At 31.3% G+C, this 15,420-nt stretch overlaps 1 protein-coding gene across 1 annotated transcript in view; it reads right to left on the reverse strand.

Annotated features, from left to right (window-relative positions):
* LOC111640078 (C4b-binding protein beta chain-like) overlaps window positions 1–15,420 on the reverse strand; it is a 51,957-nt gene that overhangs the window by 6,413 nt on the left and 30,124 nt on the right. The window contains exons 2-3 of the mRNA XM_023386079.1: window positions 12,994–13,111; window positions 1,431–1,489 (exon numbers count right to left, since the gene is read on the reverse strand). Coding sequence (XP_023241847.1) covers window positions 1,431–1,489; window positions 12,994–13,111 — 177 coding nt within the window. The remainder of the gene's footprint in view (window positions 1–1,430; window positions 1,490–12,993; window positions 13,112–15,420) is intronic.

The raw sequence follows: 15,420 nt of genomic DNA on the forward strand, positions 1-15,420 counted from the left end.
AGATAGAGCCGCCGAACAAACTTCGACTCGTACGCCGTCCGCACATGACCACACTAGCGTTGATCAATATGAGTCGCATAAGAGTGGTAGCATTTGAAGAATATCTATATATATAACACATTGAACGCGTGTCCGCCCATCCGTGTAACGTTATGCCAAAAACGTCCACTAGAGGCGTCCCTGTCGTGTGTCGTATTTCGCACATTTAAATTAACATGCGACTCTCTGGTATTTTTCTTATCCTGTTTTCATGATAATTTGACTCTTCTCACTTGACAAACTGCTGACCCCTGCACTATACTAATTACTAACATAGCTTGAACCACTATTTCGAAGAAAAGCGCTTTTCTATGTTATAGAATATGGTTGTAATAAGTCTAAACCTGACCCTATCCATATAATTTTTCCGAACGGCCAGTTTTTATGTTCCTATTAGTGTCCGTTATTCAGAGTTTCGTTATATCGTATATTTTATTTATTCATTTACTTCCAATAAACCGACCCTACTCGAGAGATGACACGATCCTCATCTCTCCATCCTCTCGAATTTAATCACCAAAATTTAATAGCACCAATGCTCCTAATACACAAACTTCCCTGTAAAATTTCAGAAATTTTCGACAAAAGAAACAGGAGTTATTAAATTTTAAAATGGGTGAACAAAACTGTGTTCCCCATACACATAAACATCCATATAACGCCTATGCTATACTAGCAATCTAGAGTCTCCAGATGTGGCTCAAATTTAAATTTGGACCATATCTGAAGCCTAAATTTGGGGCCCCTGCTGGTGGGGAACCCAGACAATTGCCCTTTTTGGCCATAGGATAACGCGCTAGTGATCAAAATCCACCCACAACCGTCACCCATATAAAAAAATCCCCAACATTTTTGGGGATTTTTCAAGACGTTTCGAGGTTCAGAGTCCAAAAATGTAAAATCTTGGTGGTTCATTTTTTTGACTGATCGTCATATTTTCCTTCTGAGAAAGAATAATATTAATTTTAGAGTAGAAAACAGTAAAAATTGAAAATTGTATTACCTTTTCTTTTCAGTACAACTGATTTATTTATTTGTTAAGAAAATAAATGTATAGCCAATTCGAAACTGATAACTGGTTTCGTGGCATAATTTTACTGTATTTTATTTTATTTTAAAGATAAGCAAACACTTGTTCTTCAGGTAAAAAGATATCAAAATAATCTTTTCAGTTTTTACCATTTTTAAGTTCTAAAATTAAAATTTTTAGACAAGTAAAGTTTTAAAAAATCTAGAGATTTAATCTTTCAGTATATACTGNTACGGAAATTTAATTGTAAATTTATGTGATAAACATGTTTGAATGAAACGAATGAACTCTTAATCGATTATTTATATAAATGAAGACTTTTTGTCGATTATAAATTACGTTTTATGAAAATGATACTTACCACAATACGGAAGTTCACCAGACCATTTACCATCAGCTCCACAAGTCATGCTGCTTTGGCTAGATAAATATAATTTTAAAAAAATGAATATCAATGTCTTAGGTAAATGAATAATTAGTTATTTTTATGTAGCGTGTTATATTATTTTTATTGCAGAATTTTATCTACTTTGATAGCTTATTAAATTTGGCATAAAATGGCTTCAAAATTCTTCTTATTACTATTACCTTAGACGAAGTGAATCAAGTTGAAGGAAAGGTTATTCACTCGAGCATTGATACGTAACGCAAAGTGCTGCATAATTTTACGATCAAACTGTATAATGTGATAAAAGGGTGTAACACTTCCTTTTTTCCATTTATCTCATTCAATCTTTAATTATAATTTTAAGTATATTTTTTTTAAACTTTCAACAGTAAAAACGAGAATAAAATCAAAATTACATCATCTAATCATAATGTATAATAAGTTATTTAAAAAATTAAAGTTAAAATAACTTATTTATCTGTTTTTAATAACGCTCAAATAGTATAAACTCACATTAATTCGTTAAAAATAGGGCCTGACCAATTTTATACGTGATGACGTAACAGGAGACACTACCACAAGAGGGACAAGGTATTTCACGTTATATATAAACTATACAAAAGGAATAGATCAATTTTTACTGCTGTGGTGTGGTAGAGCCTGGATACAGTTAAAAGGTAGCATTGAGAGGACAAGGTCAAATGGCCCCACATTTATGGGGCCTCAGAGACTTATTACAAATCATTTATTCTGTCATCTTTCTTGTGTATTAAGAATATTTTTTGGTAAATGTATTTCTTATTTATTTCGTCAAATTTTAACAATTAAAAGTCAAATAATAGGGGGGAAAACAAGAAAATTTGTTCACACAAAACGAAATACAGTCGACCCCTCTATAACACTATTGATTTTTCCGTTTTATATGAATTTCATGTTGTATGAGTCACTTAGATTTTACAAATACGTGAGCCGTTCACAAACCGGCATACGTATTTGTAAAAGCTAAGTGACTCGTACAACATGGAATTCATATAAAACGGAAAAATCAACAGTGTTACAGGGGGGTCGACTGTACGATCAACTGACTTTTGGGCCATCCTTATTGAAGATTAAGTCCAAAGTTATTTGTGATGGTAATGATGATAATTCAAAGTACATAAACTTAAACAGTAAACCGACTTTCGGGCCATCTTTTATATTTTTCTGTTAGATTTTTTAAAGTAAAAATTGAAAAAAAATCATATAAATTAGATTGCTTTCATCTTCATACTTTGATGCTTCGACTTTGAATATAATAATAAATATCAGTGAGAGAGATCTAGGAAAATGTTTCTTAGAACAAGATGTTACTTAATATATATTCTCTTATACAATCGTATATTCTTCATGAATATCAATAGGAAAATTATCCATCCATACATGAAAGAATTTAGATACAGATTCCTTTGTTCACTGTTTCTCAGCACATAATATCGATAGTTTATCTCGAGAGCAATGTACTTCATTGGTGTGTGAAAATGGAAATAATATCAAAAGAAATAGATTCGAATAAATAAAATAAATTATAGGAAGAGAAGTCGGGAATGTATAATAGTTTCTACATAAAGTCTATTATGTATTTTTATAGACGAGTTATAGTGAACAGCAGATTTATGATCATTGCTCTTCATTTTTTAATCCTCAAATGTATTGCACGGTACTCGTAAATTTGGAGTAATCGTATTTATAAAATAAAAAAGTACGGCTATTATTATTCGAATGTAAAAGAAGCTAAACTAAGTATAATGAGTGATATTAAAAACACAGCTTAAATTGTATTAAGTTGCAATCTAATAAAAATTTTCTTCTTCTTCTCTAGAACTTTTCTCAATACAGTCAGTTTCTTCATTCGAAAAGGTGAACTTTAGATATGGAAAAAATGTTCTAAAATGTTCGATGTGGGTATATAAATAGAGTAACCAAAGAGCATTTCATTACAATATGAATCTTTTGAAAGAACAGATTCGCATGCTGTTGTTCTATCACTTCAAAAATGGCCAAAACGTAACCTCACGATCTCATCTGCAAGTCATTTGACGAGGACACAGTCAACAGGCACACCTACTACAATTAGTTCAAGAAATTGAAGGATACAGATTTCTGGTTTGAACTTCATCCAGGCATCAATTCCATCATTGATGACGACGTTTTCTTGCAACTAATAGATGATAATCCATGGTTGACCACCAGAGAGTTAGCATAACAACTTGAATGTTCCGTGATTAAAGAACTTCATTTAAAACCTGACAAAGTCCGATACCATCACGACAACACGCCGGCACATACAGCAAAGATGGAGAAGTTGACCAGTCTGGGTTGGAAATTTCTTAAAGCCCAGAACAATATTGCCAATATACAGTTCAAAGACACCAGTCATGATCAAGGGATTGAAAGTTTGCAACAAAGGTAGCGAGATATGACTGATATTGATGTTGATTATCTACAACAGGTGTGGCCAAACTTTTATCCCTTAGGGGCTACTTTATTGGTAAAATATAGTCTGAGGGCGACTATGAATATGGGCAAACAATTTTAGGATTTTTATATGCGCATGCGTTAACGTTTATTTGCATTGTTCATCGGGATAAATACAAACAGTATGGGTACGTTGCACAGACAGTCTATTATTGTAAGAATAAATTATCGAATTAAGATTTTTAATTTAAGTGAAAGTAAATTGTTCAACTTTAGCTTCGCGGGCTACTTTCAAAACCTTTGCGGTCGACCGGTCGACCGCGGTCTACGTGTTGGCCATCCCTGATCTACAAGATTGAACTGTAATCATTGTTGAGTTAATTGTCAATAAAGTTTTGTTTTTTCAAAATGTCTAAATTTCACCTCTATATTCTGATAAAAAGATACAAAATATTCTATTTTTAATGATAAAGAAAAGATAATTTGGAAGTTTTTATTGAATAAGGACATGAATTTTAATTAGCTTTCCGGTACACTACGTTTGCTAATCAAGATGCAAAGAAAGAATTTGATAGTGATTAAAAAGTTAAGAAATACATTTACTTTTTTAAATTTTTTTACAAAAACAGGTTTAATCTTAACCTTATTTTTAGAGAAAACATTTAGTTCTTTAACAAGGTCAAAAAAGTAAAATATCGTTTTTTAATCCTTTCGTAAGACAATTTTCACTCGGGGCCATTGCATAAATTTTATATTTAATATATTTTTTACTATTTTTTGTTCTTTTAATGAATTAGACTAAACTTACTAAGTTTATGAGTTGATTATTATGCAATCCACTTAGACTATAGGTTAATTAATTAACTGTACTTTAGCGGGAATGATTAATTAATTAATTCGAAAACAGCTTAAGATATATAAATAAGTTCTAGTGCCTCTCAATAAGCCCACTTACTAAGTGATTTCTTCACAATTTTTCTCCTTAAGGAAGTGGCTGAGTGGATTAACCACTGAATACTGGTCGTGAGTTTGCACCTCACTAACGGGATGGTCCTATGGAGTTTTACAGATTTCTTTACGTGTCTAAGACCTAAATAGGAGCCAGTTTTCCAAAGACCGGGAGGCATCTCCCTTGGCAGACTGCCTGTGTTGCATTGCCATATTCCATCAAACCAATCTAAACCTTATGGGCGGGGTTGACTCACAATGGGATCACTCATCTCGGGCGAGTGATGAAGAACGACACCCTGAAGTTATGGAGAGAAGTCTGAGACAGATTCGAATCCGATTTTCCCATGATTTTTTGCGGTGGATCCGGGTTTGAATCCGATAAGATGAAGTTCTCCACCCAACAACTTGGTAGAAGGGAACCAACCAAATTCTACTGTTTGACTTTTAAAATTCAAAAATAAATTAAATTAATTATTAAAATATTATTGAAAGAAAACAGTTACTCAGAAACTTCTTTACAAATAATAGGGGGGAAAACAAGAAAATTTGTTCACACAAAACGAAATACAGTCGACCCCTCTATAACACTATTGATTTTTCCGTTTTATATGAATTTCATGTTGTATGAGTCACTTAGATTTTACAAATACGTGAGCCGTTCACAAACCGGCATACGTATTTGTAAAAGCTAAGTGACTCGTACAACATGGAATTCATATAAAACGGAAAAATCAACAGTGTTACAGGGGGGTCGACTGTACGATCAACTGACTTTTGGGCCATCCTTATTGAAGATTAAGTCCAAAGTTATTTGTGATGGTAATGATGATAATTCAAAGTACATAAACTTAAACAGTAAACCGACTTTCGGGCCATCTTTTATATTTTTCTGTTAGATTTTTTAAAGTAAAAATTGAAAAAAAATCATATAAATTAGATTGCTTTCATCTTCATACTTTGATGCTTCGACTTTGAATATAATAATAAATATCAGTGAGAGAGATCTAGGAAAATGTTTCTTAGAACAAGATGTTACTTAATATATATTCTCTTATACAATCGTATATTCTTCATGAATATCAATAGGAAAATTATCCATCCATACATGAAAGAATTTAGATACAGATTCCTTTGTTCACTGTTTCTCAGCACATAATATCGATAGTTTATCTCGAGAGCAATGTACTTCATTGGTGTGTGAAAATGGAAATAATATCAAAAGAAATAGATTCGAATAAATAAAATAAATTATAGGAAGAGAAGTCGGGAATGTATAATAGTTTCTACATAAAGTCTATTATGTATTTTTATAGACGAGTTATAGTGAACAGCAGATTTATGATCATTGCTCTTCATTTTTTAATCCTCAAATGTATTGCACGGTACTCGTAAATTTGGAGTAATCGTATTTATAAAATAAAAAAGTACGGCTATTATTATTCGAATGTAAAAGAAGCTAAACTAAGTATAATGAGTGATATTAAAAACACAGCTTAAATTGTATTAAGTTGCAATCTAATAAAAATTTTCTTCTTCTTCTCTAGAACTTTTCTCAATACAGTCAGTTTCTTCATTCGAAAAGGTGAACTTTAGATATGGAAAAAATGTTCTAAAATGTTCGATGTGGGTATATAAATAGAGTAACCAAAGAGCATTTCATTACAATATGAATCTTTTGAAAGAACAGATTCGCATGCTGTTGTTCTATCACTTCAAAAATGGCCAAAACGTAACCTCACGATCTCATCTGCAAGTCATTTGACGAGGACACAGTCAACAGGCACACCTACTACAATTAGTTCAAGAAATTGAAGGATACAGATTTCTGGTTTGAACTTCATCCAGGCATCAATTCCATCATTGATGACGACGTTTTCTTGCAACTAATAGATGATAATCCATGGTTGACCACCAGAGAGTTAGCATAACAACTTGAATGTTCCGTGATTAAAGAACTTCATTTAAAACCTGACAAAGTCCGATACCATCACGACAACACGCCGGCACATACAGCAAAGATGGAGAAGTTGACCAGTCTGGGTTGGAAATTTCTTAAAGCCCAGAACAATATTGCCAATATACAGTTCAAAGACACCAGTCATGATCAAGGGATTGAAAGTTTGCAACAAAGGTAGCGAGATATGACTGATATTGATGTTGATTATCTACAACAGGTGTGGCCAAACTTTTATCCCTTAGGGGCTACTTTATTGGTAAAATATAGTCTGAGGGCGACTATGAATATGGGCAAACAATTTTAGGATTTTTATATGCGCATGCGTTAACGTTTATTTGCATTGTTCATCGGGATAAATACAAACAGTATGGGTACGTTGCACAGACAGTCTATTATTGTAAGAATAAATTATCGAATTAAGATTTTTAATTTAAGTGAAAGTAAATTGTTCAACTTTAGCTTCGCGGGCTACTTTCAAAACCTTTGCGGTCGACCGGTCGACCGCGGTCTACGTGTTGGCCATCCCTGATCTACAAGATTGAACTGTAATCATTGTTGAGTTAATTGTCAATAAAGTTTTGTTTTTTCAAAATGTCTAAATTTCACCTCTATATTCTGATAAAAAGATACAAAATATTCTATTTTTAATGATAAAGAAAAGATAATTTGGAAGTTTTTATTGAATAAGGACATGAATTTTAATTAGCTTTCCGGTACACTACGTTTGCTAATCAAGATGCAAAGAAAGAATTTGATAGTGATTAAAAAGTTAAGAAATACATTTACTTTTTTAAATTTTTTTACAAAAACAGGTTTAATCTTAACCTTATTTTTAGAGAAAACATTTAGTTCTTTAACAAGGTCAAAAAAGTAAAATATCGTTTTTTAATCCTTTCGTAAGACAATTTTCACTCGGGGCCATTGCATAAATTTTATATTTAATATATTTTTTACTATTTTTTGTTCTTTTAATGAATTAGACTAAACTTACTAAGTTTATGAGTTGATTATTATGCAATCCACTTAGACTATAGGTTAATTAATTAACTGTACTTTAGCGGGAATGATTAATTAATTAATTCGAAAACAGCTTAAGATATATAAATAAGTTCTAGTGCCTCTCAATAAGCCCACTTACTAAGTGATTTCTTCACAATTTTTCTCCTTAAGGAAGTGGCTGAGTGGATTAACCACTGAATACTGGTCGTGAGTTTGCACCTCACTAACGGGATGGTCCTATGGAGTTTTACAGATTTCTTTACGTGTCTAAGACCTAAATAGGAGCCAGTTTTCCAAAGACCGGGAGGCATCTCCCTTGGCAGACTGCCTGTGTTGCATTGCCATATTCCATCAAACCAATCTAAACCTTATGGGCGGGGTTGACTCACAATGGGATCACTCAGCTCGGGCGAGTGATGAAGAACGACACCCTGAAGTTATGGGGAGAAGTCTGAGACAGATTCGAATCCGATTTTCCCATGATTTTTTGCGGTGGATCCGGGTTTGAATCCGATAAGATGAAGTTCTCCACCCAACAACTTGGTAGAAGGGAACCAACCAAATTCTACTGTTTGACTTTTAAAATTCAAAAATAAATTAAATTAATTATTAAAATATTATTGAAAGAAAACAGTTACTCAGAAACTTCTTTACAACTTACTATAATTGGATAGATGTAAACTATAAGCAAATGACACTAGAAACGGTAATTAAATTATATAAAATAACTAATTTATTAATTGTGATTAAAAATGTATAAAATTTATATTATTATTTCTAAATAAATAATAAATAAATGTCTTATCAGTCGCTTTAAACAGAGCTTAAATCCTGTTATAAATTCCTGTATACAAATAGGTTTCTGCTTATAATCCAACACATCCCGTTCTGCAATTTAAAATTTGTCGTGATTCCATATTATATCTGTCACGACATCAGGGATACGTTTAAGCATAGAATTAGGAGTTATTACTTCGAGCGGAGACAAAAAATACATAAAAAATAAAACGAAAATTACATCAAATCTATTCTAATTACATGCTTAGAAAACAAAAGGATTTGACACGAACATGAGAATATCCCTTATAATTTTACAAATAAGGTAGCCCCCGCATAACGCGATAAAAAACTGCGAAACATCCCCTTATAATGAGAAACGTATCACTCACATTGTTTGGGGTTTACTGTGTATGATTTCATACGTCAAATTCTTACTAAGTTATTGTGTATATATAATTTCTGTACTTTTTAAAAAGAATAAATTCTAGTTATGGGCTCTCTAACGCACTTTCAATGGTCAAATGTAATATATTTCTTTTAAAAATACAGTCAAACTTCGATATAACGTCGTCTTAAAGTCTCTTAGTAAATCACTAATAAATACTGAACGAATTTCCTCCATAAATAATAAATAGAAACTCATTGTGTGAATTACTAAATATACGATTTCGAACTGAAAACAGTAGCATTATTACCAAAATCACGTGATTTTAAAAATCCCAAACTCAAACTTGAGTGTAGATCTCATTACTAACTTATATGTAATTCTTATCGCATGAGATGCTTTAATTTAGCGGCACACTCGATTTAGTGTCACTTTCATTACGAACAAATGATGACGTTGAATCGAAGTTTGATTGTATTAAGCACATTAACAAGTCTACTCTGTTACTGTACTTTACGATAGCAAAAGACTGGAAATGCTAATACAACAAAATTTCTGTTTATAATCTTGTAGTAAGTATTGCAATACAGTAAAAACAGTATATAGGCAGATATACGAGCACATATACACATTGTATGCACAAGAATAAACATAACCTATATGTATGTGTATGTAAATTGATTTATTACAAGAATGTCATTAATTACCTCATAAGTGTGCATTCATTTTTACTGTTTTTATATTAAAATGACTCTCACTGTAATTATTAATAAAGGCATTGATTAAAATAAAGGAATAATTCAATAATTTCGATATAATATTCATAAATTTTAAATAGTAGCGGATGTGGCTGTTCTATACGATTTCAGTTCTTGGAAAAATAAAATAAATTTTAAAAAATCCAGCAACGAGATGCGTAACTTTCCAGGCAAAAAGTTAAAATTGTCTGTGGCGCCATCTGTTATAAAAAGTTTTTACTAAATTATCTTATTATAAAATAGCAAAAAAATTTAGTTTTGAGTTTAAAAAAAAAATTGTAAGTGCTAATAACGAGTAAAATATTCATTAGGCTAAGTCCGAACCCACTAGAGATATAACGTACGATTCCTTCTATCTATTTACTCCTTTAACCTTTAACCATCAAAATTTAACAGCATCAATGCCTCTAATATATAAACCTCCCTGCAAAATTTCAGAAATTTTCGACAAAAGACACAGGAGTTATGAAACTTCAAAGTGGGTGAACAAAGTTGTGCCCCTCACACACACTAATATCCATACATATAGAGGGAAAAAACCCAATTTTTTGCATTTCTCGACGTTAGATTAATTAAACAATAAGGAATTCTTATTATATTACTTGTAAGCAATAAAGTAGGAATCTCCTAAATCTTTGTAAACAAATTTCGCTGACAAACAATACACAAGTATTACGCAATATACACAAATAGATACGCACAGAAATAGCAATATGTGCAAAGTATATCGTATATTACTACACATACAAGTATCCTAATATATGAATTCAGTCTCTGTATTATACGCACACATCAATCATTTAATAATCTATTTTTTAAATTTGTTTTAAATTTATATATATTATGACATTCTAAAAAATCGTTTATGCAAATTTTTCTTTCGATATTATATTGTCACTTTTTAACAATAAAATGGGAATTTTACTTGCTTTTTAAAGTAAAATTTCTCTTTCTTTTAATGAAAAGTTAAGAGAAATGAAATAAAATAATAAGTTTATATCAAAAAAATATCTGCCATTATATGTGTTACATTATTAATAAATTAATAAAACGTATACTTTTATTGTCTGAAATAATAATTTTTTTTTTTTTACTTTTTTGGATTCAGGGGGTCGCAAAACGTCGAGATTTTAAAAGACCAGGAGGGTCAACTATGACACGATTACAATATTTTCCCCTCTGTAACAACAGCTGGGGAAAGTAATAATGCTTCTTATCTTACGAATAATCCGTTATTTTATAAATATAAGAAATTCTTTTGTATGTACATTTATGATATTTTACTGATAAACTTCTAAGAAAAGTCGTGTCAAATTATCAAGAAATACAAAAAGAAACAATGAGAAAAGATACAAAAAGTAATTATTCGACTAATTAATAATCAATACTGTATTTTAGACTTATAAGAAGCTTCTAGAGATGAATTATCCTTGCTGTTGTCTTAAATTGTAATATACAAGAAGTCCCACAATAAATTTAACAATAATAAATTTAAAAGAGGGTGGCCTTAAGCGAAGTCCTGTTTTGCTATGTGTATATCCGGCCCCATTTATAAATTCGATACAAGCAATACACCCCAAAACACTGCTCCAAAGTATATTTAATATTTCTTATATATTGATGGTAATTTTATACTGAGAGTTTACACTTGTAAGATCATCCACATTTGAGAAAATTAAAATTCTGGAAAAAATATTGAAATTCTACGTATCTATTGAATTTTTATTGACATTTTATATTTCATTTTAAATATAATTTTGTTTTAATAAAACATTATTATAAGCTAGTCCTTCTTACATCCATTTTTGATTGAATGATCATGGCTCATAATAATAATATTATTATTATTCTATTATTTTAAATAATTCAAACATGAGATTATTTTTTATTCAAATGAATAATTGTTCACTTATAAAAAAAAATTAAGAGCAACTGAAATGCATTCTTCTTAAGCATTGGGGAAATTCTCAAGTTGTTGCATTGATTCTAAATGAAGGATATTCATAAAAATTTCTTTTGAAAGCAATTTATTGATTTATTTTCTAAGAATAAATCGTGTCAAATTATCCGAAAAATACGGTAATAAATGTTATAAAAGCGTAGACAAAAGAATCTTTTCTATTTATAGAATAATGAATTCTTTGAAAGATACGCAAGTTATCTTTAGAATGGTAATGTTTCTAAGAACTCTTATAGAAAATAAAATAATTTTAATTAAATTTTACTTCAATTTTAATATATTTAATTCTGAAATAACTATAATTAATAAATTGAAGATAATTCCTATGATCTGATTGAGCCCACAATGGGTATAATCCGTATAAAAATAAGGTCCTCTTAGTATCCACAGAGCAGAAAGAGCCAGAAATAAAAAGACAAATTTAAAAGATGATTATCATTAAATTAAGATTATAAAAGCTATTAAGATTATCATTGTCCTTTTATCGGCTCCTTCTCTCATTCACTCGACTCCAGTTAATCCCGGCTGAATGGATAACATCATTGAATACTAGTAAGAGTGCCACGTGGCCAACCCGTTCGCCCCCCCCGGCCAACGGGCTGGCCACGTGAAGTTTTCCGGGTTTTCTTCACGTTTGTAACAGGGGCCAGTTTCCCATATAAAGTCCTCCCAGTAGACTTTCCCCTCGATAGGTCGCCCACGTGTCGCGTTGTCGAATACCAACAAACAAACAAACCAGTTTATCCCACAGGTTCTTGATTAGATTAAAATCTAGAATCTGCTCTAATTAATATACTTTGTTATTTTGGATTCTGATATCATAAAACTGATATATTACAATACATAACACGGTATGGAGTATTGTTTCATTAATAAGAATATGGGTTATTCTTAAAGTGCGGCCTTATGGTAGGAACAGATGGATGTCAACAACGTGTAGGTAGACCTTGGCCTTCAGGAATTTTCGAAACCATCAATGATCCAAGGACAAAATCGTGAAAAACTATTTTAGATCGTCGTTTTCAGATATTAACGACAAAATAATTCACCTAATTAACAGGTGAGAATATTTTGTAATGGAAATTATAAGCCCTGATCCAATCATTTGCTAAATTCGTGATTTGGTTCCATCCCATATTATCCACCCCTTTATGATCCCGTCCGAACTTATAATGGTCACGATAAAGGCCCTTTGAGGCCCACAAAATAGAAAAAAAATTCAAAAGAAAAAGAACAATTTTGGTATGTTTATATCAATAATTAGAAAATAATTTTAAATATATTATACTCACCCAAATAATTGATAGCCATCATCACACGTATAAGTAGCAGCGGTCCCTGCTGTTATATTTTCGTTAGAAAGTGCCACCGTCGCGTATAATGGTATCGCAGGTTGTGGACAAATTTGAGCTTGAAAGAAAAAATAATAATAATAATAATTAAAATATAAATTCTTTTATTTATCAATAAAATAAAATTTTAAAAGTTATAATTTCTAATATAATTTAAAATCTTCATTTGCATTAACATAATGACAGCTGTAAAGGAGGTCAAGGTGTACCACTTAACATTAAGCGATGTCTTAAGGTTAAATACGTGAAGCTTGTGAAATAATTAGAATTCCTAAATTTAATTTTATATTTCTTGAAATAACAAGCATTATTTCACTTATGTTTATTAAAGTAAATTTAAATTTTCTTAAATATTTTATGTTTACGATGTTGTACAGATTGTACAGAATAATATTTTTATTAACAGATCCATACAGGCATTTCGCTGTATTGATGATCTGTATATTATCGAAGAAAATCAGTATCAGAACAACTTCGTTAAGGCCCGGGACATAAAGAGACCTCAAAGTTTATTTATTTGTGTAAAACAATTGATATGAAAGCGATAATAATTGAAAATTTTTCCGGTGAAAGATGAAAAATCTGTTTTATTTTATTTTATTAATTTTACTGTATAATTTTCATAATTTTTGAATAAGGATGAGGTCCCACACTTGTGTCTAACTCGTGCCCCATCTCACCTCTCTCAAAGCTGATTCAATAGAGCAAATAGAAACGATAGTAAGGTCCTTATAGAAGACGCAAACCTATATTCACCCACAGTACCACTGTGAATGAAAGTAAATTTTTAAATGTTGTGTATACATATGTATAAGTGCATTTGTCACATTCAAATCTTTATCCTTGATTGAGTTTTTCTTCGTTTAATTTATTTATAAAGGTAAGGGGACCAGGACACCTGTACCCTTGGTTATGCTAATAACTTGATTGTTATTTATTTAAAAATAAGTTCAGCATATTGAATGGAAAGTTCATAACAAAAATATTGTAAAATTACATCATAATCACTTGCTTGTTTAACAGTTATCAACAAACATTGAATTACAATATTAATATATTGTACTGTATATATTTTTCTAACACGTCCTTCATTGCTATTGTCGTACCTAATTGTTAGGGGAAGGAATGGAGATTACATTACAATTTATTAACCTATATTTATTGTTTTATTGAGACATTGTATATAAAATTATTAATTTATATTTAAAATCGTACAAAAGTTTCCTATTGATTTTAATTTTATATTTTACATTCACAACTGAATTTACACCTAAGCTAAATACAGGATACAACTTAGGGCCTAGTTCCGTCTTTAAGAAAAAATTATGTGATATCTACTATAACTATATATACTACTACTACTATATACACATGTGACGTTTCCTTATTACATAAGACTATTCATGTATAATTTTGGTCTTATTAATAGCGAAGACCTCTTCAATATTGTAGCTTGGCACACTATTCGATAGAATAGCAGAGTCACTTTTAACTAGGATCCACTATACCAGGGGTAGGAATTAGCGGCTCGCGAGCCGCATGCGGCTCTTCGGACATAAACTCCAATTTCACCTCTCCTCATTTCACCACAGCCTTATAACTTATGAATTTATGAGATAGAGCCGCCGAACAAACTTCGACTCGTACGCCGTCCGCACATGACCACACTAGCGTTGATCAATATGAGTCGCATAAGAGTGGTAGCATTTGAAGAATATCTATATATATAACACATTGAACGCGTGTCCGCCCATCCGTGTAACGTTATGCCAAAAACGTCCACTAGAGGCGTCCCTGTCGTGTGTCGTATTTCGCACATTTAAATTAACATGCGACTCTCTGGTATTTTTCTTATCCTGTTTTCATGATAATTTGACTCTTCTCACTTGACAAACTGCTGACCCCTGCACTATACTAATTACTAACATAGCTTGAACCACTATTTCGAAGAAAAGCGCTTTTCTATGTTATAGAATATTGTTGTAATAAGTCTAAACCTGACCCTATCCATATAATTTTTCCGAACGGCCAGTTTTTATGTCCTATTAGTGTCCGTTATTCAGAGTTTCGTTATATCGTATATTTTATTTATTCATTTACTTCCAATAAACCGACCCTACTCGAGAGATGACACGATCCTCATCTCTCCATCCTCTCGAATTTAATCACCAAAATTTAATAGCACCAATGCTCCTAATACACAAACTTCCCTGTAAAATTTCAGAAATTTTCGACAAAAGAAACAGGAGTTATTAAATTTTAAAATGGGTGAACAAAACTGTGTTCCCATACACATAAACATCCATGCATATAGAAAAATCCCCAACATTTTTGGGGATTTTTCAAGACGTTTCGAGGTTCAGAGTC

The sequence above is a fragment of the Centruroides sculpturatus genome, unplaced genomic scaffold (assembly GCF_000671375.1).
Source record: "Centruroides sculpturatus isolate CEXI.00-Female unplaced genomic scaffold, Cexi_2.0 scaffold1420, whole genome shotgun sequence".
NCBI lineage: Eukaryota > Metazoa > Arthropoda > Arachnida > Scorpiones > Buthidae > Centruroides > Centruroides sculpturatus.